Source organism: Platichthys flesus, chromosome 2 (assembly GCF_949316205.1).
Source record: "Platichthys flesus chromosome 2, fPlaFle2.1, whole genome shotgun sequence".
Classification (NCBI taxonomy): domain Eukaryota; kingdom Metazoa; phylum Chordata; class Actinopteri; order Pleuronectiformes; family Pleuronectidae; genus Platichthys; species Platichthys flesus.
Genome location: NC_084946.1, coordinates 22,584,511 through 22,611,295, shown reverse-complemented (window position 1 = coordinate 22,611,295; position 26,785 = coordinate 22,584,511). Strand labels below are relative to the sequence as shown.

The following is a 26,785-nucleotide window of genomic DNA, read 5'->3' as shown; positions in this document are numbered from 1 at the left end:
ATTATTCATTCATTCATTATGTTTTTATTCTTCTACTACTCCGTGGTGGCGTCAAGTTACGCAAGGCGACGTGAATCCCTCTTACTCCCACCGCTGCTGCGTAAACAGCGTAAAAAAAAGAAGAAGCCCACACTCGTCATTTGTTTCCAGTGATGCACGATCCCGTGGTTTTCTCCCAACGAGCCATGTCTTCTTCTTCTTCATCATCCTCCTCCTCCTCTTGTTCTTCTTCCATCCACCATCCTTCCTGCTGCGTCGCATGAACCCACGGCTCCACCGACCCTTCCCAGCTGAACGGGGCCGCTCGCCCGCTCTCTCACTCCGCCGTCGGTCCGGTGTTTGTCCGGCCCCCTCCACCGCAGCCGCCCGGCAGCTGAGCCCTTTGCTCCTGAACGCGGCTTCTACCATGACCTCCTCCTCATCTTTCTCCTCTTCCTCCTCCTGCGATTCAGCCGGGATCCGCTAAATGGGATTCGTGGCCGGTCCGAGGTTTCCACAGCAATTGGCCGCCCGCTTCCATTGCGCTCCGTCTCATGAGCGCAGCCGCACCGATCTAACCCGGTTCCTCGCTGCGCGTCTCCGGTGCTCGGGCTGAACCTCCGGACGCGTCCAAGGTGAGTGAGCAGAAGACCTAACCAGATATTTCTTCATCATTTCCCACCGGGTGCTTGGGGTTCTATACTGGTTTATATACTGGTTTATGTGCTGCGTATTTCCCAGTCTGGAGCCCCCTTCTCACGCTGGGTCTCATTGTTGCACAGGCCACTCATTCACTCACGTTTGTGCCAGTGTCTCTGAGGATTTACCTCGGATCCCCGCGACACGCCAAACACAAAGCATCCCCCGGCCTCACGCGTTCAAAACCAAAACCATCCTCAGACCCGCTCGCTTTAAATTGGACCGGGCGAACAAATGAGAGACCAACAATCCATCGAAATTCAAAATGGAGCTGTACCAGCACCTGTTTTGATTCATCAGGCCGCACATGCAGCAGCATTGTCGCCTTTCAATGCTCGCGCGCCCCCATTCACAAATCCACGTTTACGCACCTGGCGTGGATCCTTTTGAGAAACCGTGGATGTTTTAAACCCTCTTTTAAAAAAAATATTTGTATTATTATTATGATTCATTCCCTTCCCTTTATCATCCTGACAGCTGCTTCTCTGGCACAGGCACATCCCCACCCCACCCCTTGTGTCTTTTGAAAAAAAAGAAAAAGCTGCTTTGCTGACAACAACTGGTGTTTTTAATCCCGTGGAAATAGCATTTAAATTATGTGGCTTATCTATTTACTGTCGGTTTGGAGCTTGGGGCATGTTCCAGCTCATTTCCATATGGCTGTGGATTCAGGTTGGATTAAGTCACACAAACAGGGGGAAGATCAACACTGGATCTCTGCGACTGGACTGTGACAATACAGCACGAGAAAAAACATCCTAATTCCCTAGTTTGTGTAGTGTAGTGGATAAAAATACAGTGTTGTCTTTCCCAGGACAGTAAAAGACTGGTGTTGATCTTCCCAGCAGCTCAAGACCATTTTCTTTATTGATCCATCCGCCAAGTGTTGTCCTGATAAATTGTTTAATCCATACAAAGGTCACAGATATACAGGAAATGGCTCATTACAGGTCCTCAAGGTTATGTCTCCATATGTCCTGTTTTTCATTCAGTTAGAAACCCCCCCTCAATAATATACATTTACCAGCATGAAAAAAACAAAACAGGAAGCAGTTACTCTCATTTCCGAAGTGTCACTGATCTGCTGATTGACCGTTTGATGAATTTATTAAGTGTTGCAGATTTAATTTGCCTCAATCGTCAGACAGGCTGCGAGACGAATGCATATTACCTTCAATTTATTCTAATAACCCAGAGAAACCACAGAGAAATGCTGCCTGTGAATTTAATATAGATCATGTGCTGTTATTAATGAAATATCCATGAATATATATTAGAATGGGCCACCTCTGCCCTCGTCCATAGCATCAATCATGCTGGAGCAGCCATTTCCCAGAGCCTGGATCATTTGCAGCCGGAGCCCCCAGTGAAAGATAGACAGCAAACGGAAGTGTGTGTTTTTATCAGCTGAATGCCACAATCTCCCCTCCTCCTCCTCCTCCTCCTCCTCCTCCTCCTCCTCCTCCTCCTCTTCTTCCTCCTCACGTGTCATCTGTGTGTTTGACACTGAGGACGAGCGAACGTGAGGTGGAACAGCTTCAAACGGGCCCCGAGGGGTTAACGGAAACATTTGGGAAACAGACCGGACGAGACCGTGATGGGACGATATTTGATAGTTCAAGTGACTGCAGTGTTTCCTCTTTGGCCCTTTTCTCTCAATCCACTGCCCATTCTGTCCCTCCGACTCCGGCTATTTATAGAGGATGTGCGTATGAAACATGTATGTGGACTGTGCTGCTTCATGTTATCATCATCAGCAGAGAGCATGATGGGACAGGGACGCTAATGTGCCCATTTCCTTTCATTTTGATCTTGAGGGAGCCATCGTTCGGCCGTCGCTCCTCCTCCTCCTCCTCCTCCCTCGCCTCCCCTCCCCTGGGCAAACTGTAATTTTCCCATTTGACTGAAAACATTGGCTGGAGCTCCCTCGCTCGCCGCAGCACAGTGGCAACTGCTACCGTCTGTTGTGACTCAGTGAGGTTTGTCATGGCCAAATGTGCTCGTGTGCCTCAGCAGATCTGTGCGGCTGTAGTGTGCTCGGCCCCCAGATGGAGGAGAACAAATGGTGATCAGGCAGAGGAGATGTGAGGGAAACACAATCATGGTTTGAAATGTGTCATCATTACATTACCCTTTGATTGAAGTTGCATTTAAACAAACAATTTGACATTTGGGAACAATTACAGTATAGGTCTTCAGTATCGGGCCCAGTGGTTAGCACTGTTGGATCCCATGTCCCTCTTTGTGGAGTTTGCATGTTCTCTTTGTGTTTGCCTGAGTTTTCTTCTGGTACTCCGGTTTCCTCCCACTGTCCAAAGGCATGCAGAGTAGTGTAAGATTAGATTGAAGGTGTGTGTGTGTGTGAATTATTGTATGGCGCTGCAGTATGCCGGCGACCTGTCCAGTGTGTACCCCGCCTCTCGCCCAATGTCCGCTGGGATCGGCTCCAACTCCCTCTGGCATCCTCAAAAGGTTAAGCAGTGTAGATGATGGATGGATGGATGGATCTTCAGCATCGAGGCTAATTGTTCATTCAGTTTCTATTATACAACCAGATAATTTCCCTCATAGATAAGTCAGGCAGATGATTGGGAGGCCTGAGGTAAACGCGTTACGCCCGGGAGCACGCAACATCCATTGTTATTCAAGTCTGTCTTACAACAGCACTCGCATGTTAACCCTAATCTTCTCCCTCGGTCATGTCTGTCCGGACCATGTCTGCTATGAACAGATTCCCCCCTGGCGAGATCAAATCCACGATCCTCATACTGTGGGGAAAAAAGAGCTTTGTATCATCAGCAGTATGAGGGAGTCTAAAGGGGTTTTCCAAAGTTGCAGTTCCCTGAAACTGAGTCTACAGCTGCCGTCTTGCTAATGTTATCCACCCATCATCTATCTGTACAGCTCAAATCCTTTTGAAGGGGTTAGCTGAGGTGCTGGAGCCAAACACAAAGCGTTTAGTGTAGTTATTCAGATCATGTAATCATAATTAATGTCTGTGCAAAATGTCAGTATTGTCAATGCAGCAGTTGTGGAGACATGTCAGTCTGGACAGATCCTTCTCCGTGCTGCTATCATTCCTGAAAAGATTGTGACTCTGGTAAAATCCGTCAAAGATTATTATTATTTGTCTGAACAACATATTTCTACACTGAGCCAGAACTGTGGGTTCTGAGATCACTTGCATCTGAAACACAACTTCAGTGACCCTCAGTAGAGCATGTAGCTCCACCAGGGGCCCACCAGTCCCCTTCAATTCAATCCTACTGCACCAAATTTCACACACTCGTTGAGATCAGTTCCTCTTGATATACTGTGATTTTTTCCATCAAGATTCATGAGTCATTTCCTGGAAGATGGGTGATAATGTAAAACAAGAAACTTCCTATCTCCCGTTGTGATTTAATGTTTTCTTTTCTTGGCTCATGATCCATCCTTCGACCATGTTTTGTTGAAATCCATTTGGTAGTGCTTGAGTCACCCTGGTGAAAACACAACTTCTTTTCGCAGTGACTAGAAACAGTTTTTGTACATATTTGTGTACATATATCAGATCTGAAATGACAGTGTGGGTTTGTGTTATTTTCCAAGGGGAAGTTTGAAGCACATGTAGAAATGACACATAATGAGAATATCCTCTTGATGTGTGGTTCCTCTGAAAGGTGTTTTCGGACCTGACTGATTTATTAACTTTCATCTCGGCTTGTGTCCCTCACCCTACCCCCCCCTCCCCCTACCCCCCCATCCACTCCACAGTGTTTTCCTGTGTATTCACTTCACGTGGCGAGACAGTTTTATAGATTTTAGAGCACTTGGTCAACAACACTGAGAGTGAGAGAGACACAGGTTAGTGATAAATGTAGTGCGGATAGTGAAGTGCTCTCCAGCTTCTGAGGGACAAACCACTCAGAGAACAGCTTTTGAGCCGAGCCTCTATTTATCATCGCTCGGCTGGTTTTTGGTTTAGTGTTGACCTCATGTCTTTGGATAAAATTCCATTCTGCCCAAATATAAGTCAATTGAATTTTGTTATTTCTTTGTCACATATCAAGGTTTCTCAAAATCCAGACTCATTTTCCTACATAGCTTCTTAATCGTTGTCTTCGAAGCATGTGGAGGCTTCACTTGTCTCCGTCTCCTTGTTGTTACCACGGTTACAGGTGTCTCTGATGAGATGTCCCTCTGCTCTGCAGCGGAACAGACTGACTCACCTCAGTAAATCAAGTTCACATTTCAGAACTTGTCTGAGCAGAGACACTCTCTCTAATCAAATCCTGTGAACCTGACAACACTGCAGCTACCTGTGCTGCTCGCTGCAGAGCAGTGACTCTTACAGGAGCTGGATTCACTCACGTATTCATATTCTGGGTTGAGTTAGAGAGGAGACGCCATATAGAAAGATTACATTGGTATTGTCACGATACCAAGGATTTTGTAGTCGATATATACGGATACCTTGAATGTTGACGCTCCTCGATACCCAGTTTGCTCTCCACACTGGAGTGTTTACCTGAAGACGACCAAAACCTACTCAAATGTGAACTAGAAACCAGGAGGCATCTGGTCCCTCCCCTCCAGACTCTACATATTCACATTTAGAATCTGTTTATAGAGTGTATGTTACTTCAGCTTCCACAGCACTCCATTAGCTCACTTTTTTTGTATATATTTCAAACTGCGGCCTATATGAAGTTAACTGTGGACTAGCTTCATACAAGGCACAGTTGTATTTCACATGATCAGCAAATCTGTATTCACACCAGAAATGCTTCCCATGTAGCTTTAAATGATAGATCAATTTAGAAATAATTATTAGCAAAAAACATTCCAAATATGCACCAATCAAATGAAATCAGTCAATGTAATCATCAGGATTTAATAATTGATGTTTTATCAGTCAAAACATCTTTTTTCCTTTTGAAATAAGATATAACCACAAAAAAAGGGCTTCTTTGTTACCCCTTCACCCCCCCCCCCCCCCCGGCTCCATCCTCCTCCTCGCTTCCTTCCCCTCATCCTGGCCCCCCGCTGCTCAGGTGCCTGTTCTTGTTGCAGTGTCTGGCAGCCATGTAGCGCTGTGGTGCAATCTGGTTCCCCCACATTCCTCCGTGTTCCTTTTTGGATGGAACAACTCACTTCATTTCCCATTCCTCAGATTTGACAATATCAAATTTGTTTATCAGATCTTTATTAGTCATGTTCGTTCTCCCCGATGCGTTGTGTTGGACGGACTTACATGTTAGCACTTCTTGACGTAGGGTCATTTTGACTCCATATTAGGAAGAGGCGTGGGGCTCCGCTCTGTTGTTTACACGTGCAGGCTCTGAGGCTTTCAAGGGTATTCTGCTGTGAGTGCAGCGTCCTGAGGAGAGCCAGTGGGAGGCGTTGGACGCTGTGTGCACTGCGACTCTCAAAGGACACGAGTGCCGCTATCACTGAATCAGGATCTGTATGCAGAGCCAGTCGAGGAGCATTAGCTCTTCTCATCAGTGTGTGCTGGCACTTGATGATTAGTCTCTTCTCTAATCCTGTCGGACCAAACACTCAATTAATCATTGAGTTGAGAAAGTGATGAATTTGCTTGTTTTACAGTATAATATATTTATATATTTTCTGGATTGTTGGTTGGACAAAACAAGACATTTAAAGAAATCACATTGGGCTTCAGGGAATTGTGATGAGCATTTTAAGTGTTTTCTGATGTTTTATAGATATGGTTTTATTGAAGCTTAAGATCATACACAACTAGAGTTAATGTTTACGAAACTGTGCTGTTGCCTACTTTCAGTTTAGTCAGAACTAAAATAACAGGTGTGAACGGTGGCTCGGATCACCGTCTGATCCAACTGCTTGAAGTTGAGACGGCATCAGACAATAGAAGAAGAGAGAGAAGTGGAGGCGGCTCGCAGGATTGCTTGTTAAGCCCTATGAGACAAATTGTGATGTCTGAATACCTGCTTTATGAAATTATGATTTGATTTATCGATCTAGCTTCTTTTCCGTTTACCTCTGCACTCTGGACTTACTTTAGTTCACTAAGCAGATCTGTGATGCGGCTCTGGGTCGGTAATGGCAGGAATCAGGAGGAAGTCCCAAATCTAAGCCTGTGAAGAGCTTCTAATCAGTCGGCGTAGTTCAACTTGAAGTAACTTGACTTTCAGTTGGATTTCAGCTGATTTGTTTGTCTCCTCTAAATTTACCCGGTGGTTGAATTGCATGTATCCACATTTAATGCACATCAGCAGTTAGTGTTTTAGCAGCATCGGCTGTTTGAAGACGATCATCGTTTTCTTCCCTCAGATTCCAGCACCTCGAGAATCTGTTTGTTTGCATATATTGACTACGTGGGGCTGCTAAATATATCTGTTGCATAAGTGCCTCCATTACTGCTTTAAATCTGCTAAGGCTGTAATCCCTGTGTTTTTCATGGTGTTTTGTCTTGCACTCGTCTGGGCTCTCCTGGATCCTCTGGTAGACGTGAGAGGCAGAGGCAGGTCACTGGTCACTCGGTTCACCCAGTCCTGTCCGTCTTTTCCTGCAGGCCCTTCTCTGTGTGACTCAGTGTTGCACCATGGGAAACGTTAGCCCCCCCGGGGAGCCAGATTTCATACTGGCAAGGGTTGAATCAAAGCTTGCATGACTGTACGTGTTTGTTTGACATCTCTCGCGCTCGCTCACGCACACACTCGGCAGCTTACACGCCCACACTCCCCCGCAGTGGGATCCTTCTGTATCTCTGAGAATCCCAGTACCTGTGTAATTATGTTCTGGTTGCACATTACACTTAAAAACACCCACTAAGCCTCAGCTGTCCGTGCAGTACACAACAACAGCCACCCACACGTTCTTTTTCCAGCCACTGCCAGTTCCTTGCTCCTCATGTGTTCTTCGCTCTCTCCTCGTCCTTCTGCAGTCAGACTCGCACAAGTGTGTCGGAAACTCTTACACCAACACATGCATGTGTTTGAAAAAGGATGTGAGACGCAACTGTGGCCGAGGGTTGGGTGTGCGACAGAGTCTTGTTTCCCAAAGACGGAGGAACAGCTGCTCACACACACACATAAACACACACTCACAGACGCACACATCTTCATATATGGTGAATACCCTCTGTCTGGAAGTGAGACTGCCTGCCCTCCTACAGGAACAAGGCTGTTTCATGTGTGTGTGACCGTCTGTGTTTTTCAGCTGGCCTGAGGTAGCCAGCCTCACAGTGAGTCACTCTCCAGGGCCTTGGCGGGGGGGGGGGACTGGACACTCCAGCTTTCTGTGGCTGCACTTGACTGTCTGAGCATGTTTGTCTTTGTCTGGGCTCTTGATGACAGTGCGCTCTTGACTTGTTGCATTTATCAGCTCACAATAGACAATTATCTGCAGGACACCAAGCTGCTACTGTGGCGTCTGTTCACCGGCACCAGGGCTCTTTTGATTGAAGCTTTGTTTCCCTTTCGCAGATGCTTATTGATTCGGAGCAGATTGAATCAACAGATAGGAATGACCTTGAACGTATGTGTGTCGACTGGTGCGTGGTGTCCTGTTCTCGGAGTATTTGCATGCTTAACGTTTCTAACCGAAGCTGGAACGGCTCCAAGGGCCGGACGAGGCTCCGGAGACGAGGGCGAGGCTCGGTGCACGTTTCATTAAGAGAGGGCAACGAAAAGAAACTTAAAACAGTCAGTTCCTGTTCCTGTTTTAATCTTCTGTCTGCATGAATTGGAAGTTATTACAGGCAGCATTCATAAAATATGTTGTACTTGAAAGTAAAGGATTAATTAAGTTGGCTTTTATTATCAACTGATTTTGCATCTAATTTTCTTTTCTTAGCTATATTTTTTTTTACTTGATGGCAGCTGTTAGTTGAGTTTTGTAAAACACAGAACTCGAACAATCGGGCAGTTCTTTTTAATAAGAAAAGTTGTGATTTGAGGATAAAAGTTATTAAATTAGTTTCGCAATTAACTATTAGTTTTGTTATTGACCATAAGGGTTCGGGCAAACCATTACAAAAATCTAAAGATATTTAGATAACACAGACATAAAGCAGAGAAGCAGCAGATTTCAAGTCAAATATTTTTTGCTTTAGAAAAAACACAAATGGATGTTATCATGTAATGAATGAATAAAAAGAGTTGGCAGTTATTATTCTGTCAGAGTCGACTAATCATTTCCGTCCTCTTTGGCAACCACACAAAGATATTAACGATGCAAAAGACGCCTGGTTTTTATCCCCTGGGAATTAAAGTGTTGCAGTCATACTCATCTCTGGCTCTCGTCCCAGGTCTGCACATGGGGGCGGGCAAGAGCAAGCCCAAGGAGCCGGGCCAGCGCTCCATGAGCCTGGACGGCACCATCGGCACAGGCTCAGACAGCGGGCGCTTCCACCACCTGGGCCCCTCCCAGCAGACGCAGACCCCCAACAGGAGCCCTGCGGTCGGCACGGGGAGGCGGGGGCATCCAGGGCAGCACCACCACGCGCCGACGAACACTCCTGAGCTGGCTCTTTTCGGAGGAGTGGACCACACGGGCACCATCACCTCGCCCCACAGGGGACCTCTGGCAGGTAAGGGACATGTTGTGAGATTGGTTAAGTTTGGACGTACTAAGGAAATGAACTGTTCTGTTCTTGAGTTTGACATTTTTAAGTCCCCCCTCCAGTGAAAATCAAGTTTTCATACATGCAGAAAATGTCCCCCTTGGGTCTTTTATATGAAAAAATAAATATTGTTAATAAGCAGCACCATGTATATCCACCATAAAGCTGCAGTAAAAAGCAGGTGGTGGTGATGTCACACACCTAAGAAACCAATCCTGGTAACTTGTGGGTGGAGCTCAGTAGCTGGAAAAGTTTCCTCAACAGCTGTGAGGGGGAAATGAGACTGGAAGGTGTAGAACATTTAAACTATTTTAGTCCATGAGGGAAATTTTCTTGGTGACAAACCTTTTAAAAATGTCATTTTGAGGAAGAAAGAGTGGGACTGTAAATGGTGACAATGCTCTTTAAAATAGTTCCACATTTCGGGAAATCCATCTGTGTTTAGTCTTGTTGAGAGTCAGATGAGAAGATGGATACCACTGTCATGTGTGTGTGCTAAATATGAAGCTACAGCAACCAGTGAGTTTAGTGTAAAGAGCTGGAAACTCCTCATTCTTTATCTCAAGCGTCTAATTTGTGTGAATCATTTTTCTTTTTCACCTTTTAAACCGAGGCAGGCGGGTGGTTTCCATTCCCAGTCACTTTGTGCTGAGCTGTTACCTCGCTCCAGCTTCATCTCACACACAGATGTGTTATCAATCTTCTCATTTGACTCGACTTGGCAAGAAAATTGTTGAGCTGCTTCTTCAGAAACAAATTATAACCAAAGCAATCATGACTTATCTCAGCCCGTAGACCTGCTTTCAGTTAGAAAAGAGCCTAGCATCTAAAGCAAGGATTCACAGTCAGTTCCATTATCACAGAGCGCTATCGGCAAGTTGTTGTTCTTTTTCCCAGCACCAGCCGTCAACAGGCTTTAAACCTCCTCTTGGACTTTGAAGTCTGTTTAGATTGTTTAGTCTGTCAAGCCCGGCCAGATGGTTGAGGTTAATGTTGCCTGTATCTGGAGAGCGGAGATGCTGCTGGTGCGTCGGCAGCGGCTCCGCTGGCCGCCTCTCCCCGCCGTGCATCTAATGACCCGATCGATGATGAGCTGGAGTGTTCCCAGCCTCAGATCACAGGTTCATCAAAAGGAAAGGGGGGGAACGCTAAGCAGAAAATGGAAAACCTTTTGATATGATGGCTCTGTCCTTCACGGGCGATCGGTCACAAGCGAGTCTGGGCGTCGATATTTCTCATTAGGCTTTGGCAAATAGATTCATACAGATGTGGAGCGGCGGGGCGAAATAGATTTATAGCGTTCCAGTGGAGAGAGCAAATTATTATTAAGGGCTTGATTTGAATTGTTAAAGCTGGATTATGGAAGTTAAACGTGAATAGGAGCAGAAAAAGGGAAGTTCCACTGCTTAAATTACATTGTTCCCTAAATATAGTATATATTCCTCACATGTTTGTGTGTATTTGTGTTGTTTCCTGCAGGAGGTGTGACTACATTTGTGGCGCTGTATGACTATGAGTCACGGACAGCGTCTGATCTGACCTTTAGGAAAGGCGACAGGCTGCAGATTGTCAACAACACGTAAGAATCACGTCTTCTGTGCCTCTCTCTCTCTCTCTCTCTCTCTCTCTCTCTCTCTCTCTCTCTCTCTCTCTCTCTCTCTCTCTCTCTCTCTCTCTCTCTCTCTCTCTCTCTCTCTCTCTCTGTGTCTCTCTCTTTCTCTGTCTCTCTCTCTCTTGCCACAACTTCACAAAAATCTAAATGAGCAGATTTGTGGACGCACATGTGAGCTTGCAGAATCGAGTGTGTGAATGAACACAGTGGGAGTCAGTCGGTAGCTGTGGACGCCAGACACTGATTCCTCCCATCTGTTGACGAAAGCAGAGCAGACACATTCCCAGCACAACTGTCGTCATCACAATCACTGAGGCTGCAATCCACACTGTGATTTCATCTGATGATTAAACCCTGCTACAGATTCACCTGGAGTCCACACCACTAGCTTCAGAGCCGCAAAAACAGAGTAGTTGGGAAACGCATGGTGGCCCTGCTTTAGCTTGAAAACTCCGGGAAAGATCGAACACAAGAATTCTTGCGTAGATACTTTGCTGTTTGCTGATTGGGTCTTTTCAATCATGACGTAGCCTTCACTGATTTGTCAGGATACCATCACATAACCCCCCCCTCCGGAGGACAACAACCAGCCTTGACCTCGGCTGCTGTGTTGTCTTCTCCGACAGCTGATACAACTGCTGACATGTGTAGGAGACCAACACTTCTGCAACCAGTGTACCAACACTTCTGTGTACACCAGCACATACACACGCATATACGTCTTCTGGTGTGTTAGTGTGGAAGCTATAGCTGTTGGATGTAGCCTGAGACACAAATCTGTCATGGCAATATTTCCACTCTGGCCCCTGAAGCTACAGAACATAGATTTCACTCAAATAAAAAAAAGAATTGTGCATTTGTTTCCAAGTGAAAGCGTCCACAGCCTAACTCGCACACGCACACACACACACACACACGTGTTTAACATCAAAACAATGGTGTTTTGTTTTGTCTTTTCCTCTGCACTCTTTCCATAACCTGCCATAAGTCTGGTCTGCTGTTTTTTTTTAATACACATATAGCGTGGGACTACACAGCAGGGGCTGGAAAAACATAATGAATTCATCTTTCATTAATATTAAACAATGAAACAGGACGTCTACATTACAAAGCATGAAGAGATCTTGAGTGAGACTGTGTCAGTGAGTCCAGAAGAACCCCCCCCCCCCGCGATGTGGGGAATTCATGCAAAGTAAATCAGATGCTTCTATTGTGGAATTGAAAGAAATATTACAAATGAAAGTTAAAAGTTAGAAAGCCCTGCAGCCTGTGCCCCCCCGCTGTGTCGTCCCACATCCGGCTCCTCTCTCTCTCTCTGTGCTGCTTTGCCGTCGTTGCGTCTCCTTGCCGTGTTTTGATGTGTCTGCCGTGTCTGTTATCTCTCCCCCCTCTCTTTCTCTCTCATGCTTCATGGTTTCTCCTAGGAAAAAGTACAGCTTCAGGTCAGTAACACTTAATGCAATAAGAAATCTCCTGCAACCTTTTGTTCACAGTCCCTCTGCTGCTGCACGGATTTGTCTGGTCAAGCTCGTAGCGTCACTTTGATGAATTGGGGAGTGATTTGGTGCATTCATAAATCTGGATATACAGTTTAAAGCCTTAAATGTGAGCTGGGGGGGGGGGGAACCACGTGTGGAACAAAAGGTTGCATGTGTCCGTCTACTTCCTCTCTTAACAATCTGTTTTTCCTCACATCACTGCACTTTATGGTGTGGAAAGAAATCAGCATTTTGTAAAACACCAATTTTCCAATGTCTTTTTTTTGATAAAGAACAATGCTGGTCTTCAGTCAAGGATAAACGTTTCTCAGATATAGACTTTCTCCCTGAGACGTGTCAAATGTGAATCATCCTGTTGTGCAGATATTTAGAATAATATTTAAAGGAGACGCCTAATGCTAATGAGTTCTTATTGGCAACAAATCCAGTGAAAAAATTCTGGTTTCAAGCCAGATAATAATTATAATGATAATAATATTAAAATATGACTTTGTTTTTAGTTTATCACACATACCCTGTTTTGGTGACGTAGATTTTCCTCAGCATTTACTATTGTCTGAGTATATTTGGCTCAAAGTTACAATCTGAAAGATTTAGTAGGGACCAGTGGGTTTGGGATTTAATCCGCTGACACGACAGGGAGCTCAGTGTGGTATTTGTTGTTTTGGTATTTTCGTTGAATTTGTTGTCAGTTAAAAATAAGCTTAAGAACAACAGTGTTATATTTTTCAGCATTTTGTATCTTAAAATTGGCAGATGATTAAACTAAAGAATAGTAAACGTATCTCCTCTCAGTTTTCTGTTTGTTATTGACTGTCTTTGGTCTCTCTTTCTCCTCTCTCTCCCTCTCTTTTTCAGAGAAGGGGACTGGTGGCTCGCTCGCTCCCTGACGACGGGCGAGAGCGGTTATATCCCCAGCAACTACGTGGCCCCGTCCGACTCCATCCAAGCAGAAGAGTACATTACCCTCCTCCTTGTGTCACTCTCGATCTTTGTTTTGTAGTTCTTCGTTCCTTACAGAGATTTAAAGTCATTGTCAGTGTAAAACCTAAAGATAGAAAACAAGGATCTGTCTAGAAGCTAAAACAAAGAGTTTGGAGACGCTGTCCCTGCACATGTCCCGTCCTATACAGTCGTCTATAAGTGTGTCTCTGCCCGACTGCTCCAGTCACACAGTAGTAGCCTCTCGCTGATCTTGTTCTCTGTGGCCCACTTCTGCAGGTGGTACTTTGGGAAGATCACTCGTCGGGATTCAGAGCGGCTCCTTCTGAACCTGCAGAACAGACGAGGAACCTTCCTGGTGAGGGAGAGCGAGACCACTAAAGGTGAGAGGTTCACATCCCGCAGGGTCCACTGTTGTTAACAAGCTGGTTCTATTGGCTCCTTCTGCCTTTCTTATTGTTTCATCTGGGACTCTCAGCTATTTTGAGAAGTGTTTAAAATAACATTGAAGTTATTTTACCTTCAAACTGCTTCAAAGGTCATTTAGATGGTTCACTGACTTGCAATAGAGAGAAAGATGTCTTCTGCTGCTGTAAGGAACTTTGGTTGGATTCAGGGGACCCTGAAAGGAGAAGTGGTAACGATAATGGAAAGATGGAACTAGTGACTAGTAGTCATAACCTGAGAAATGTTTAAAGTATTTTCAGCTTCTGTATTTAATGCATAGATGAAATTGTTAGTAGTAGATTTAAAGATTTGTTTTGTTGCAGCTCTAATCAAGCTGTAAAATAAGGAACTTGTAAGAAATAGGTGTTGTTAGCATGCATTATCCAACACAATTCTCATTACACAACATGATTATTAAAAACTGGAACATTTTATTTTGCACTCACAGGAAGTCTTGTCACTTCCTCAGTGTCCCGGGAGCTTTCCCTGTTCTGCGGATGTGATCCTCCTTTTGAAACGAGTTCTTCAGGGACTTAATTTACCAAGCAGAATTCCCCTAATCAAGCCATTTGTTAACTTTCACCCACTGTGCTTGTGGCAGAGATTTACGGTCTTGTCTTTCTTTGAGAGTGAGAGCTTGTCCCTGTGACATAGGTGGACTCAGTAGGGGGCTTGTTTTGGAGGAAGTGTGTGGGGGGGAAAGGGAGAGTGAAGTGGGGGCTTGTGAATGGAGAGGGGTGAATCACTGCCAGAACTAGGTCAGCCAAGGAGGGTGCTGGATTTCCCCCCGGCTTTGAGTCCCTCTTTTCCCAACACACACACACTGAGGGAGGGGGGGGGGCGTACACAGAGCGGGTATAACAGTAAAAGGGGGAGACTCGAAGGAAAGGGGGGAGGAGAAGGAGGAGCTCTGGCAGGAGGAGTGATGGCGTCAGCATGTGTCCTGTATTAGATGTCAGTGTATTAGATGTGAGGTTGACAGTGTGATGGATGAGCTGAGGCCTGCAGGTCACATGTTGCCTTGAGTGTGTATATCATGTTAGAGCAGGATACAAGAACACAAGTCGTGACCCACTGCTGTTAGTTATAGTTAATGGGTAATGTCAGAGGACCTCAGCTCACATATATAAACTGAAAAATGTCATCAACTTAATGTTGTTGTTGTTGGGTCCATACCTGGCATGAAGGCCCTTTAGCTAACCCTAACCCCTTCTTGTGTTTCCAATGAGATTTGAGAAAGATTCTTCAAATTCAGGCAAACGTTCACTTGTTCTTAAGGATGAACACTTTGACCTAACTTAACCTAATTATGACAAATGTCTGCAGGGATAAAATCATTAAATGATGATATAATGAAAAAGATGCTATTTTTAATCTTAAGGGTCAAAGGTACACTTCAAAATATCATCATAATATTCTGTAAAGATCCTGTTCTTGACTTTATTATACTTCAAAACTCAGGAGCTGAGATAATCAACCTTTAGGTGAGTGGTTGGTGGAGGATTATGACCATGAGGCAGGAAAACTACTTAATTTTCTATTTACTCTGAACCACCTCTTAAAAACCACATTCATATAAGTTGGGTTGTTTTAACCAACTGTTAGGTTTTATTTTCAATCATTACTTTCTGATGGAATAGGATTATGTCACTTTGTTATTATGTCATTTTCTCATTTCTTTAAAAACAAAACTCTAGTTTTATGAATATTTTCTGTTCAACACTCAGAGAACTCAGAGTTGTCGAGCGTTTGTCCATGAACAAGGAGATGAAGTGTTAGCTGAACTTCAGGGTCCCCGAGGGGCCGAGCACAGCTGCTCGGAAAACTCCAGAGAGCAGCTGTCGCACAGGCCGAGGGACTCGTGCTTTTATTGTTCTAACCTGTCTCCGTCTGTCCTCCTCCTTCAGGGGCCTACTGCCTGTCAGTGCTGGACTATGACAACACCAAAGGCCTGAATGTTAAACATTACAAGATCAGGAAACTGGACAGCGGCGGTTTCTACATCACCTCCCGCACCCAGTTCACCAGCCTACAGCAACTAGTCTTCCACTACCGCAGTGAGTAAACAGACACGGGCACTTTACAGCAGCTCACCAATGTCGATATCTGTGGTGTTTAACCGTTTTACAACCCTGCTGCTCTAACCCCGCCCTTCCTCTTTCGTTCTCCTCCCTCCCTCAGAGCACTCCGATGGGCTGTGCCACGCTCTCTCAGACGTGTGTCCAGTGGCCAAACCTCAGACCCAGGGGCTGGCCAGGGACGCCTGGGAGATCCCCCGCGAGTCGCTGCGCCTCGACCTGAAACTGGGACAGGGCTGCTTTGGAGAAGTCTGGATGGGTTAGTGCGCCACACTTTCCCCTTCCTACACAAATTAAATGAACCCCTAAAACAGGTCCTACATTGAATGTACAAAACAAAGAGATGGATTGCACTTTTCTTAAAGTTTATTATTGAGGGAAATCCTAGGTAAAGGATATTATACCTTAAATTAAATGAATGGTTTGATATTTAGGGGGATATTTGCTTCCTGGTGGAGATGAGAAGATTGTGTGCTTGCTAAATATAAGGCTAGTATAAGATCTGCACAGTAAAGGCTCCTCTAATGATCACTAGAATAATATTTTGTGTTAGTCTTGGTCAAACCTCTCAACTCTTTGTTTTACTCTTAGGTTTTTGTATAGATAATATAGGATAAGATGAGTAAGAATTAATACCACTGGACACAGCCAGGCTAGCTGTTTCCCCGTGTTTCCAGTCTTTATGCTAAGCTAATCTGACCAGCTGCCTATTTTATCAAAGGGCAAATTTGAGGAAAGTATCAAACTGTTCCTTTTTAAGTCCATATTATGACAAGAGGAGTTCAAGAGCTTTATTTAAGAAGTTGGACGCTGAACCTAACAACCCTGTTTCCTCACAGGTACGTGGAACGGTACGACGCGAGTAGCCATCAAGACCCTGAAGCCCGGCACCATGTCCCCGGAGGCCTTTCTGCAGGAAGCACAGGTCATGAAGAAGCTGCGGCACGAGAAGCTGGTCCAGCTGTACGCCGTGGTGTCCGAGGAGCCCATCTACATCGTGACAGAGTACATGAGCCATGGTGATGCAGAATTCAGTGGTGGCCAACATATCTGGTTTTGTAGTCGTTAAACGTTTAATACTGTAACTCTGGTCGTGTGTTCACAGGGAGCTTATTGGACTTCCTGAAAGGGGACGCAGGGAAGATGCTTCGTCTGCCTCAGCTGGTTGACATGTCCTCTCAGGTAAAATTACACAAGTTTCTGTCACATAGTTTATCGTGCTCTACCCCATAAAACCACCCAGAGTTCACACACTCAAACCCTCAATATAATTCGTATTAATATCAAATCTCTTTCCTCGCCCGGTCTGTCCAGATTGCTGCGGGCATGGCGTACGTGGAGAGGATGAACTACGTCCACAGGGATCTGCGCGCAGCCAACATCCTGGTGGGAGAAAACCTGGTGTGTAAAGTGGCCGACTTTGGTCTGGCAAGACTCATCGAAGACAACGAGTACACAGCGAGACAAGGTGAGTCCACGCTGCGTCTTTCCAGAGAGGACCAGTCTTAAGATTCTGTGAATACGAAGCTGAAAAGACACGTTGGAGAAAATCTGAACCGACGTGTTTTTTCTTCTGTTTTCTGCAGCATCTTGCGTTTAAACTTTACATACTTGTAACTATTTTTTATTATTTTTATCATTTTGACCCTTTAGGAGCTAAGTTCCCAATCAAATGGACGGCACCAGAGGCAGCACTGTACGGTCGCTTCACCATCAAGTCGGACGTCTGGTCCTTTGGTGTGCTTCTCACAGAGCTGGCCACTAAAGGCAGAGTCCCCTATCCAGGTAACCTGTCCACAAACCAACCGAGACATGTATAATAAAACCAAACAGATGCCCACTCAACAAGAGATTCTGGTATAGAACAAGCTCAAACAATCAGCTGGATGGCAACTCGTCGATTAACTACTCAGCGGATCCAGAATCTGAAATATGAGGATTTGTTGTGATTATTTAAATCTTATGTGATCGAGGAAGGAATATTTATTGAACTGTTTTCTGATAGATTATAGATGTAAGAATATCAATAATGTATAATTAATGAAGACTTAACTGCAGCCCTAAAAATTAGGAAATCTACAGAATAGATAATTTAACATTGTAGAAATGTATATTTATAAATTATAAACATCAAGCATAATTTAATGTTGGTGTTTTGCTGATTTCATCCATCAAATATTGATTTTATTTTGAATGAAAGGGTTCTGTCTACCTCTAAATCTCACTTCCTGTTCCTCTCGGCAGGCATGGTGAACCGCGAGGTGCTGGACCAGGTGGAGCGCGGCTACAGGATGCCCTGCCCGGCAGAGTGTCCCAGCTCCCTGCACGAGCTCATGCTCTCCTGCTGGAGGAAGGACCCGGAGGAGAGGCCCACGTTTGAGTACCTGCAGGGCTTCCTAGAGGACTACTTCACCTCCACAGAACCCCAGTATCAGCCAGGGGAGAACCTATAGAACCACACACTGAACCGAACCCGAGGGGGGGAGTGGAGAACCTCCACACAGAACGATCTGCACTAACCGACCTCAGAGGAACGCCTGTGAGAGGATCCCAGCCTGTGAAACTCAGCTGGGAGGAACTTCAGATTCTTCTGTGGAAGCAAAACCGAGAGAAGCACTGACAGAAAAATCCCCTCCGTGCTGCCGCAGAAGAACCCGGAGAACCTCCTCCCTGAAAGCACTCACTGTTTACTCTAGGTTCTCCTGTAGCTGTAAGAGGAGAACTCCTGCTGGACAAAAAGCTCTGATTCGATTTGAGGGACTACTCTTGCGGTTACGTGTTTTTCTTTTTTTTGAAAGGTGCCACTGAAGTGGGAGGAACCGACTCAGGGCGGAGCAAGAGAGAAGGCCAAGGGAGGATATTTGTGCCGAGCCTGAGCTGTTTAACGACACCTCCCTCTTCTGCTCTTCTGTCGCGTCTGCTCACCCCGGTCCGGTCCCGTCCCCCCCCCACAGAAGAGCACTGCCGCTGAGGCTCAGGTGCCAAAGGAAAGTCAGTCTCTCTCAAAACGTCCCTTATCTCCTTTCTGCCTCTCTCTATTTCTGTCTGACTTTCAGTATCTCTCTCCAGTTTTTCTCAAGTGCTGCTTCTTCAAAGTGTCTCCAAATAACTCCTGGAACTCTTCTTTGCATCTTTTATTTATGTTTCCTCGGATAATAAACGTCCTGGTTTCACGTGTGGGTCGGTAGCAGATTCAAGTTCCTGTTTTCTCTTTATTTTCCTCCGATTGTGAACGGAGGAGTTTGTTAGAATCAATATCGCGGTGGTTCCAGGATACATTTACCACTACAGGCAGGTGCTGTTACGCTGGAAATTGGTTTCAATTTCAATAAAACTTTGGGTCTTTATCTCTCGTTTACTCCATGTTTTTCTTGACACGTGCTGAACAGGCGTTCCAGCCTCCTGGATCCAAACCACGGCGACGATTCAAATCCATTTAGCGTTTGAATGCTTGTCGTTGATTGATCTTGATTTAACTGGAAAGTTTCCCTGAAAATAATGGGCACTGCTGTATCGGCGGTGCAGAGCGGTTTTTAACAGATACCAGCTCATTTCCTCGGAGGCGTAAATCGGCCGTGAAACATTCATGTGACCCACAAAGACGCCGACTCGGCCACCGAAAAAAAACGATTCCTATTATTAGATTCGGCTCAAGACGGGAAGACCCTGAGAGTGCGAGTCTGCTGAGTTCTGTGCCAAACGAATCGCATTTCTTTACTGCTGTCCATGTATATACTGTTTTACTATCAACTGGCTCATTTGGGTTTTTAAACTTTGCACCATTTCCCCCGGGACGCGTTGTGTGCGTGAGCAGACAGGACGGATCAACCTGACACTGTTTGCTGAAGGTCTTTATTCACTTCCCAGCTGTTACGACCATAAACAAATATGCAACCAGGCTGCCCCCAATGAAACTGTAAAACTTTAATCAGGTAACCCTAATAAAAAACTGTGTTTATGACTTGCTATGAGAGGTGATTTGAGACCAGTTAGCATGCTTTTGTGCCGTTTTATTCTCTTTGACCACTGGCTGGGTTTGTATTTATGCTGTAATGTACATCTACATGTGTATGTTTCCTTTGAACTCGAGGTCCAGGTGAGGTGAGGGGATCATATATACAGACTTAGGAACCTTTTTTGCCATCAACTTCCGATTTTAATTTTGTATTGCTATCCACTGCTGCCAGTTCTCACTCATACTGTACATATACTGTAGCTCTTTAAGGTTGATTTTCATTCATGTTCGCCACTTTCAAATGGCAGGTATTTATGTTGAGTGTCACACATTTCATGGTGGTTTGGATTCTATGACGTAGTTGATGCAGAAACAGTAGATCTGATTATAGATTAATACCAACGAATAATATAAAGACACAAAACACGAGTCATGCAGCAATAAGAGAGAGAGGATGGCCCACGTGCAGCAACCCCCCCCCCCAGAATCGATGATGAAAGACGACGGCCATTAATCAGTAACGTGTTTGACTCTGAAGCCACGAGGACAAAGTGAGTTTGGGCTGTTGTACGAGATGAAAAATGAAGTCAAAGATGTAAATAGTATCTAGAAATGACTGTGACGATCATGTAATTTGTTTTTGTACAGTTCTTCTTTACGTGCACCTGCACTCTGACGTTTTTACAGTGACGCACACGCCTGCTCCCAAAACAGTCTCATAAAGATAAGACGCGACTGGAAATGAGGCTTATGGAATGTTTCATTTAATTTTTTTCAATTATTGGACTTAATAATATAAAATCATACTCTGTTTGAAATCTGTATCTGCAAAAAGACAATTTAAAAAATTGGGTTCGACACATGTTTCTAAAATAATAAGTGTTTTCCTCTTTTGAATTGGGAACCCCCCCCCCCCCCCCCCCCCGTTTGTTCCAAAGCACTGAACCTCCTGTAAGTCACTGGGACGAAGTGGACGGGCTCATGACAAGTATGAGTAGCCAAGGTCTGATTGTGCCATATTTAAATGTCTCGGCCTTTCTTTGTTTTGTTCATTTTTTTATAAATCTATGCAGTTTGGTCTGATCTTGCAATTTTATGGCCATTTTGTTCTTAAGTAAAAAAAAACAATCTTAAACCGAAGGTGTGAGCATTTTGTAAGAACTTGTCTTTTTTTTTGTTTTTTCTGATGTAACGGGATTGAAATGGGTATCGTGCCACTCTATGTTGATCTTATGTTGTGCAATAAATTATATTTCAAATGTGTTTTAATAAGACGTGTGCTGGTGTGCGTGCTGTCCTTCAACCTGGAGACATCCCACGGCCACAGGGATGAGTCACGTCCTCGCAGAGCAACGAGTTTAGAGAAGTGAGCGTGAGACGAGAGCGTCGGTATTCACGGAATTATTACGACACAGAATTTCAAAGAGTCAAATTAAATCTTATGAGAAAAAGATGCATTTTCTAAAGAAAATTTTTGCTGAAAAGTTGAAATAATCAGTGAAGTTGAGATTGTATGAAGGGAAAGTTTAAACACAAGGACTTAAAACGTTGAAATGGTAAAGAATCCCTGAGAGGTGGTGAAATTTGAGCTGTGCTGAAGTGGGAGGCTGAAAGGAAAAGATCTCTTAACGTCCATCAACTTAAAAACAATATCAGCTGAAACTGAAGCGCTGAGAGCAGCTGGATCGTGTATGAGCAGTTGAAGTCATGAGAAGTGAGCACGGCTTCTTTTCTGCTAAAGTGAAGAACTGAAACCTGAAAGGAGCTGAAGTGTGTCTTTGAGCATGTGACCGATCATCATTGTGCAAGTTGCCTGGGTGACTGGGATATTAAGGGAAAAGTTAATTTCTGACTTTTAGATCCTCTTTGTAAAATGAGAACATTTTGTGTCAGATAGTTTGCTGTGTAAACACCGGGGAAACTTATCCAGGACTACATTATATCCATGACACACTCTGATATCTTATATATGCACAGCAGGTGTACGAGGTTTAACAACATCAGGGAAACTGGCTCGGATGACAGGTCAGTAAATCTGGAACATTTTGATTGAGGGTGTGACAGTCGGGCCTTGACCTCACTCAGAGCGGCGGAGGTGTTGTTGCCCACATGGGGGCAGTATTTGTCAGGAGTACTGAGGACACTCAGTGGAAGAGGAGGAGGAGGAGGAGGAGGAAGAGGCCAAGTTCAGCCCCAGACCAGCAGCAGCAGCAGGAGATTAGAGCCCACCTGCTGCGGCAGCCTCCACTAAACAACCCTGACCTTTGCAAGTCATTTACAGAAAGTGTGATGGATGATGACCAGTGACACATTTTTCAAGAACTCCCTCTCATGACACCGGGCTGTAGTTTAAAGTTCATTACACACGGATGACCTCACTGGCACATTGTTCCCTCTCTCTGCTGCTTTATGTAAAAAAAATAAAACTCTATAAGTAACTGCTGCTGTTAATTGATCACAGATGAGCCCTGCCTGTTATTGGCTTGAATCAGAGGCCACGCTGAGCCAATCGGCAGCTGATGTTTCCCAACAAACTAATGAGGACCTTACTCTTTCCTGCTGTTTGTGCTTCGCTGTGATCAGGAGCAAAAACATATAAAAACATATAAGCTGACAAAGTATTTCATTTCCAACAGAGACACAGTCTGTGTTAATGAGCTGGCTTGTTGATCTAGTGTCGGTGCCAAATTGCAATTAATTGATGCCCAAACAGATCAATTAAAAACTGTGTTCATGCAGGACCTGGGCGTTCATACGTGTCCATGGAAATGTGTGTGTGTGTGTGTGTGTGTGTGTGTGTTGTTTTTCCCATCTGCTGAGCCGCAGCACGAGTCATTTATCTCAGTTATCCAGACAGTGTCAGAGCTCCATCTGTGAAAACAGTAAACACACTGACGCACACTCTCTAAGTGACTGCCATTGATACCAGACAAGAAAGTAATGAAGATACACACAAGAATATAGTGTGTCTGCACGTGCACACACACACACACTCACACACCCACACACATGCCGAGAGCTACAGTTACTGTTTGTTTTCATCTCATTACAGTGACAGGAGCATGGCAACCCCCGGAGAGAAGTTGGATAATAGCGGTGTTTTGTTTTTCTAATGGCGCAGGTTGCCCTTCTCTTTCAAACGCTCCCTGGCACACAGGAGAAGACATCAGAGCCATTCGCTGCTAAATGACCCGTAACTGTGAAATGATGCTTTTGGCCAAGTTTCTGTTTCCTGTTTCCAGCATCGTGACTGTCAATCAACGACCTTCACAGTAAAATCATTAGTAAACACTTTTCTCGGTCGCGGACTGTTTTGTGAATTTTGATGGTAGTTGGTGAAAAAGCAACAGAAGTCACGACTTTGGTCCAAAAGAAAGTTAAAGATTAAATTCAACAGCCTCTGGTGATAGGATGGAGGACAGCAAACAAAGGGAATTCAATAGAGGTTGCCCGAATGTCAATGTGTAAAATAAAATATATATACTGAAAATTAAACAATAAGAATCAGCTTTTGAAGCTCACATTTTCAACAGAAAACAGAAGTCAGATGAAAAAATCCTTATATTTTACTTAGAGCCAACAATATATTTATTTTGCCACTAGAGCGTTTTGAGATCTTCATCGGCAACTGATGTTCTGGCTCGCCGGTCGCCAGATGGATCCAGAAGAAACAGACAGAAGCCCAGCGGGGTTCTGGTTTCAGTAACAACAGAGTTAAATTGTAAGAATCCGACTGGAAAAATAAAAACATGATGAAGTTGTAATATTACACTTACAAATATTAACCAGGGGGGAAACAGAAAGTATCGTGCTTAAATATGGAGGAACTGCACTTTTACTAGAGTATTCCCATTTTCTTCCACTTTAAACTCTTTATACTTTCCAGATTTCAGAGGGGACATTTTTTTGCTATTTGTGTTTTGTTTAATTTATTTCACAAATTGCTTTAAACTGTAAAAACAGACACTTGGGAAACATGATTATTTTTGACTGTATAAAACAGCTTCACCATAACCGATTGCAGAATTAAAGTACTGCTTACGTCTTGATGCATCAACGAGAATAAAGTTGAATCTCTAAAAGCAGCCCTTTAGATTTGACAGTGTAAATTTGATGTAAACCTGTTTACTTCTAAATGTATTTAATTGTGTTGCATCTCTAATTTGACTTGTGTCTCTAACTGAACCACTGCTGCTGTTACAACTGAGCTATTTGATGCATCACATTCTTTTGGTTTGTTTGTCTGCAGGATTGAGCAATAACTACACAACAGATTTCCATGGAACTTGGTGTAAAGATGGAACCGAGGAATCTTTCACTTTCTTTAACATTGCAAAATAAGGCTTATTCAGGGGACTGACATTTTTGAGTTTGTGCAGTTGGGTGCAGCTTGATTTTATCTGAGGACACTGTTGAGCCTCCACTGCAGTTCTAATTTGTACATCCCCCATTACATTGAGGGATGTATATTTACATTTTTCTGACATTTTCACTAATTTCTCAGGGATTCATTTGTGGATCTTGATGAAAATAGTGTGTGGGCAATTTGGTGCAGATCTAATATTTAAATGTGGTTTCACGTTCTGCAATGAGGAGCAGGATTTTTATTGATTTAGCTGCATGGCTGGATTGAATTTAAAGAGACTGTTGAGCCTTTCCGGAGGTCTGCGCTCCACTGAGTCTAGTTAACTCCGATACCGTCCTTTTTCACTTCTTCACACCAATTTCTCATCCTAGCCTCCAACAGTACTTCTCTGTCTCCGCCTCCACTCTTTTTCTTCTCCTCTGCTTGAAGGCAAGAGTCCTCTAAACGACCCACATGTTCTCCATCATCAACCAACTTCAAACACGGGGGATCACTCAGCTCCTCGTACCTGCACTCCTTTCAGTTTCCTCTGTGCTCCGCTGCAGCTAATGACTCTCACACACTCTGGAGGATGCACGGTGCACAGCTCGTGAATAGAAAACACCAGATTCTTTTTGATATCAGAGGATGAACAGGTGTGCAGACTTTAATCAGTCTTCCTTTGTTGCGAAACGCCGCGGCGTGTTGACAGAGATGTTAGGAGCCAAACCTGCGTGACTGTCTGACAGTTTCGCTGCCAAGTTGCCGCAGGTTGGCTCTGCGTGGCACCAGGTCGCGCCCTGTAGCTGTTACTGATTTCAGTCGTCCTGGCGGGAGGAATTACGTCTGTGGCTCAGTCCTGACTTGCAGGTGAGAGCTGTGTCGGGATAGTTTTGATATGCTTGAAAACCTGTGCACACACCATCGAGTGATCTGAACACATGCCCCCTGTTTCCCACTGGTTTGATATCTCTCTGCAGAGTGGCCTCGAAGGAGTGTTTTTGTTTTCCCATTTCTTTTACAGTGCCTTTCATCTCATGAAGAGGTTCTTGAATGATTGCCAGGTAGATTTGTCTGGTTTTATTATATCCTATGAATGAATGTGGTATTATGGCATAGATGGATCTGTACACATAAACATGAATAACACAAGTCATCTGCTCTGTGCATCATCACATCACTACTCCCTCCTTTCATCTGCCTTTCAACCAGACTGGGTATAGAAATGGACGTAGACCCGACGTCCGCAAAGGGAAGCCATGAAACCCGTGTTCTCTCCAAAGACCAGCAGAGGGCGACTCCATTGGTAACAAATAGAGGTTGAGTCTATAGAAGTCAATGAGCCATCAATACAGTACGAGGTTAATTTTATGACTGATGGTCCCATATATTGTCAAATAGACAATAAAGCACAGTCTACATTGGGGCATGGACATAATGTGATTGACAGCTACTTTCGTCCAATAGGTGCAGGTTGCTGGTTTTGGGTGTGTCCTCAACCTCTCAGTCAGGCTCCGCCCTCGATTCTCCAAATATGGTTACTTTTGGTTTAAAAAAACTCAAGGCATCAAAAGAGCAGCCCACAAACCTATGGGTGCCATTTGCTTTGCTAGTGTTGGCCCATCTACACTGAAATATCTAGACAACTGTGGGAAAGTTTGATAAGTATTGTTTGATAAGTATTTACATTCGTAGTCCCCAGGGGATGATTCCTATTGACTCTGGTGATCCACAGCTTTTTCTCTTAAGTTTTCACTTAAACATTAAAATATCTCAACATCCACTTGATTGTTAGAGATTCATGGTCTTCAGAGGAGGAAACACAATGATCCTGTATAGATCCTTTTCCTCTAGCGCCACCATCAGGGTTGAAATTACTGGATTTCAGGAAAATGTCTCAACAACAATTGAATTGAAAGGATTGTCATAATATATAGGTTACTCGTTGATGTTTGAAAGTTAGTGTGGACGGACAGGATCTGAGATATTTTGGAAATGACGACAAAGACACAACCCTTTGCCGATTGGGTCTTTTTGTTCACGATGTAGCCTTCACTGATTCGTCCGCATCCTGTCACATGCCCCCGTTGAAACATAGTAGGTGTAGTGTAGCCTAAGATAATAGAGGTGATGAATGTTAACCTGAAGTTCACCATGTTAGCTAGCATGGCTGTAGAATCTGTTTCTTTCTTTACTTCTTTTGGATTTTCTGTCTTTGTTTCTTCTCACTCTCCTCAGACTTTTCTCCCTGCTCGTCAATCCTCCCTCTGCTTGTCAGCTCTCCTCCTCTAACTAACACTTTGTCACATTTCTCTTTCCCCCTCTCACTCCCATCCCCTCTCACTCATCACTACACCCACCCTACCTGTCTCTTCTATCTCTATTTATCTCTTTCCCTCTCCTCCCATCCCATTTCCCTTGATTCTAACATCTTGCTGCTACATTCATGTTTCGGACCTCGCTGAGCCCATACGCTCCCCCCCCCCCCCGCCCCGCTGTTATCCATCATCCTCTATTGGTCCATTCATCACTTATCCAGGACGCTATTGGTTCATTCATCAAGCGGCCAGCAGCTGTAGACAGCAACCAGCTAGGGCCAGGAATGCGTAACCTCAGAGTTCGGTCTCTAATGTTAC

The 26,785-nt window shown here is 44.4% G+C and overlaps 1 protein-coding gene across 2 annotated transcripts; it reads left to right on the top strand.

Annotated features, from left to right (window-relative positions):
- LOC133969754 (proto-oncogene tyrosine-protein kinase Src-like) lies at nucleotides 1-21,067 on the top strand. Of its 2 annotated transcripts, XM_062406417.1 has the most exons (13): nucleotides 1-614; nucleotides 8,957-9,238; nucleotides 10,751-10,850; nucleotides 12,308-12,325; nucleotides 13,241-13,339; nucleotides 13,604-13,707; nucleotides 15,679-15,828; nucleotides 15,953-16,108; nucleotides 16,689-16,868; nucleotides 16,955-17,031; nucleotides 17,164-17,317; nucleotides 17,503-17,634; nucleotides 18,094-21,067. In XM_062406417.1, exons 2-13 carry the CDS (start codon nucleotides 8,965-8,967, stop codon nucleotides 18,300-18,302), a joined length of 1,653 nt encoding a protein of 550 aa, XP_062262401.1. In that variant the 5' UTR covers nucleotides 1-614; nucleotides 8,957-8,964; the 3' UTR covers nucleotides 18,303-21,067. The 2 variants fall into 2 exon arrangements, with proteins under 2 accessions (XP_062262401.1, XP_062262411.1); XM_062406427.1 differs by lacking the exon at nucleotides 12,308-12,325.
- Nucleotides 21,068-26,785: the final 5,718 nt, after the last annotated feature.

Bases quoted from the DNA above. Each gene is read 5' to 3' on its own strand.
- LOC133969754 (XM_062406417.1), top strand. From the start codon at position 8,965: ATGGGGGCGGGCAAGAGCAAGCCCAAGGAGCCGGGCCAGCGCTCCATG. The intron at 9,239-10,750 runs GTAAGGGACATG...TGTTTCCTGCAG, and splicing joins CCACAGGGGACCTCTGGCAG to GAGGTGTGACTACATTTGTG. The intron at 16,869-16,954 runs GTGATGCAGAAT...GTGTGTTCACAG, and splicing joins GACAGAGTACATGAGCCATG to GGAGCTTATTGGACTTCCTG.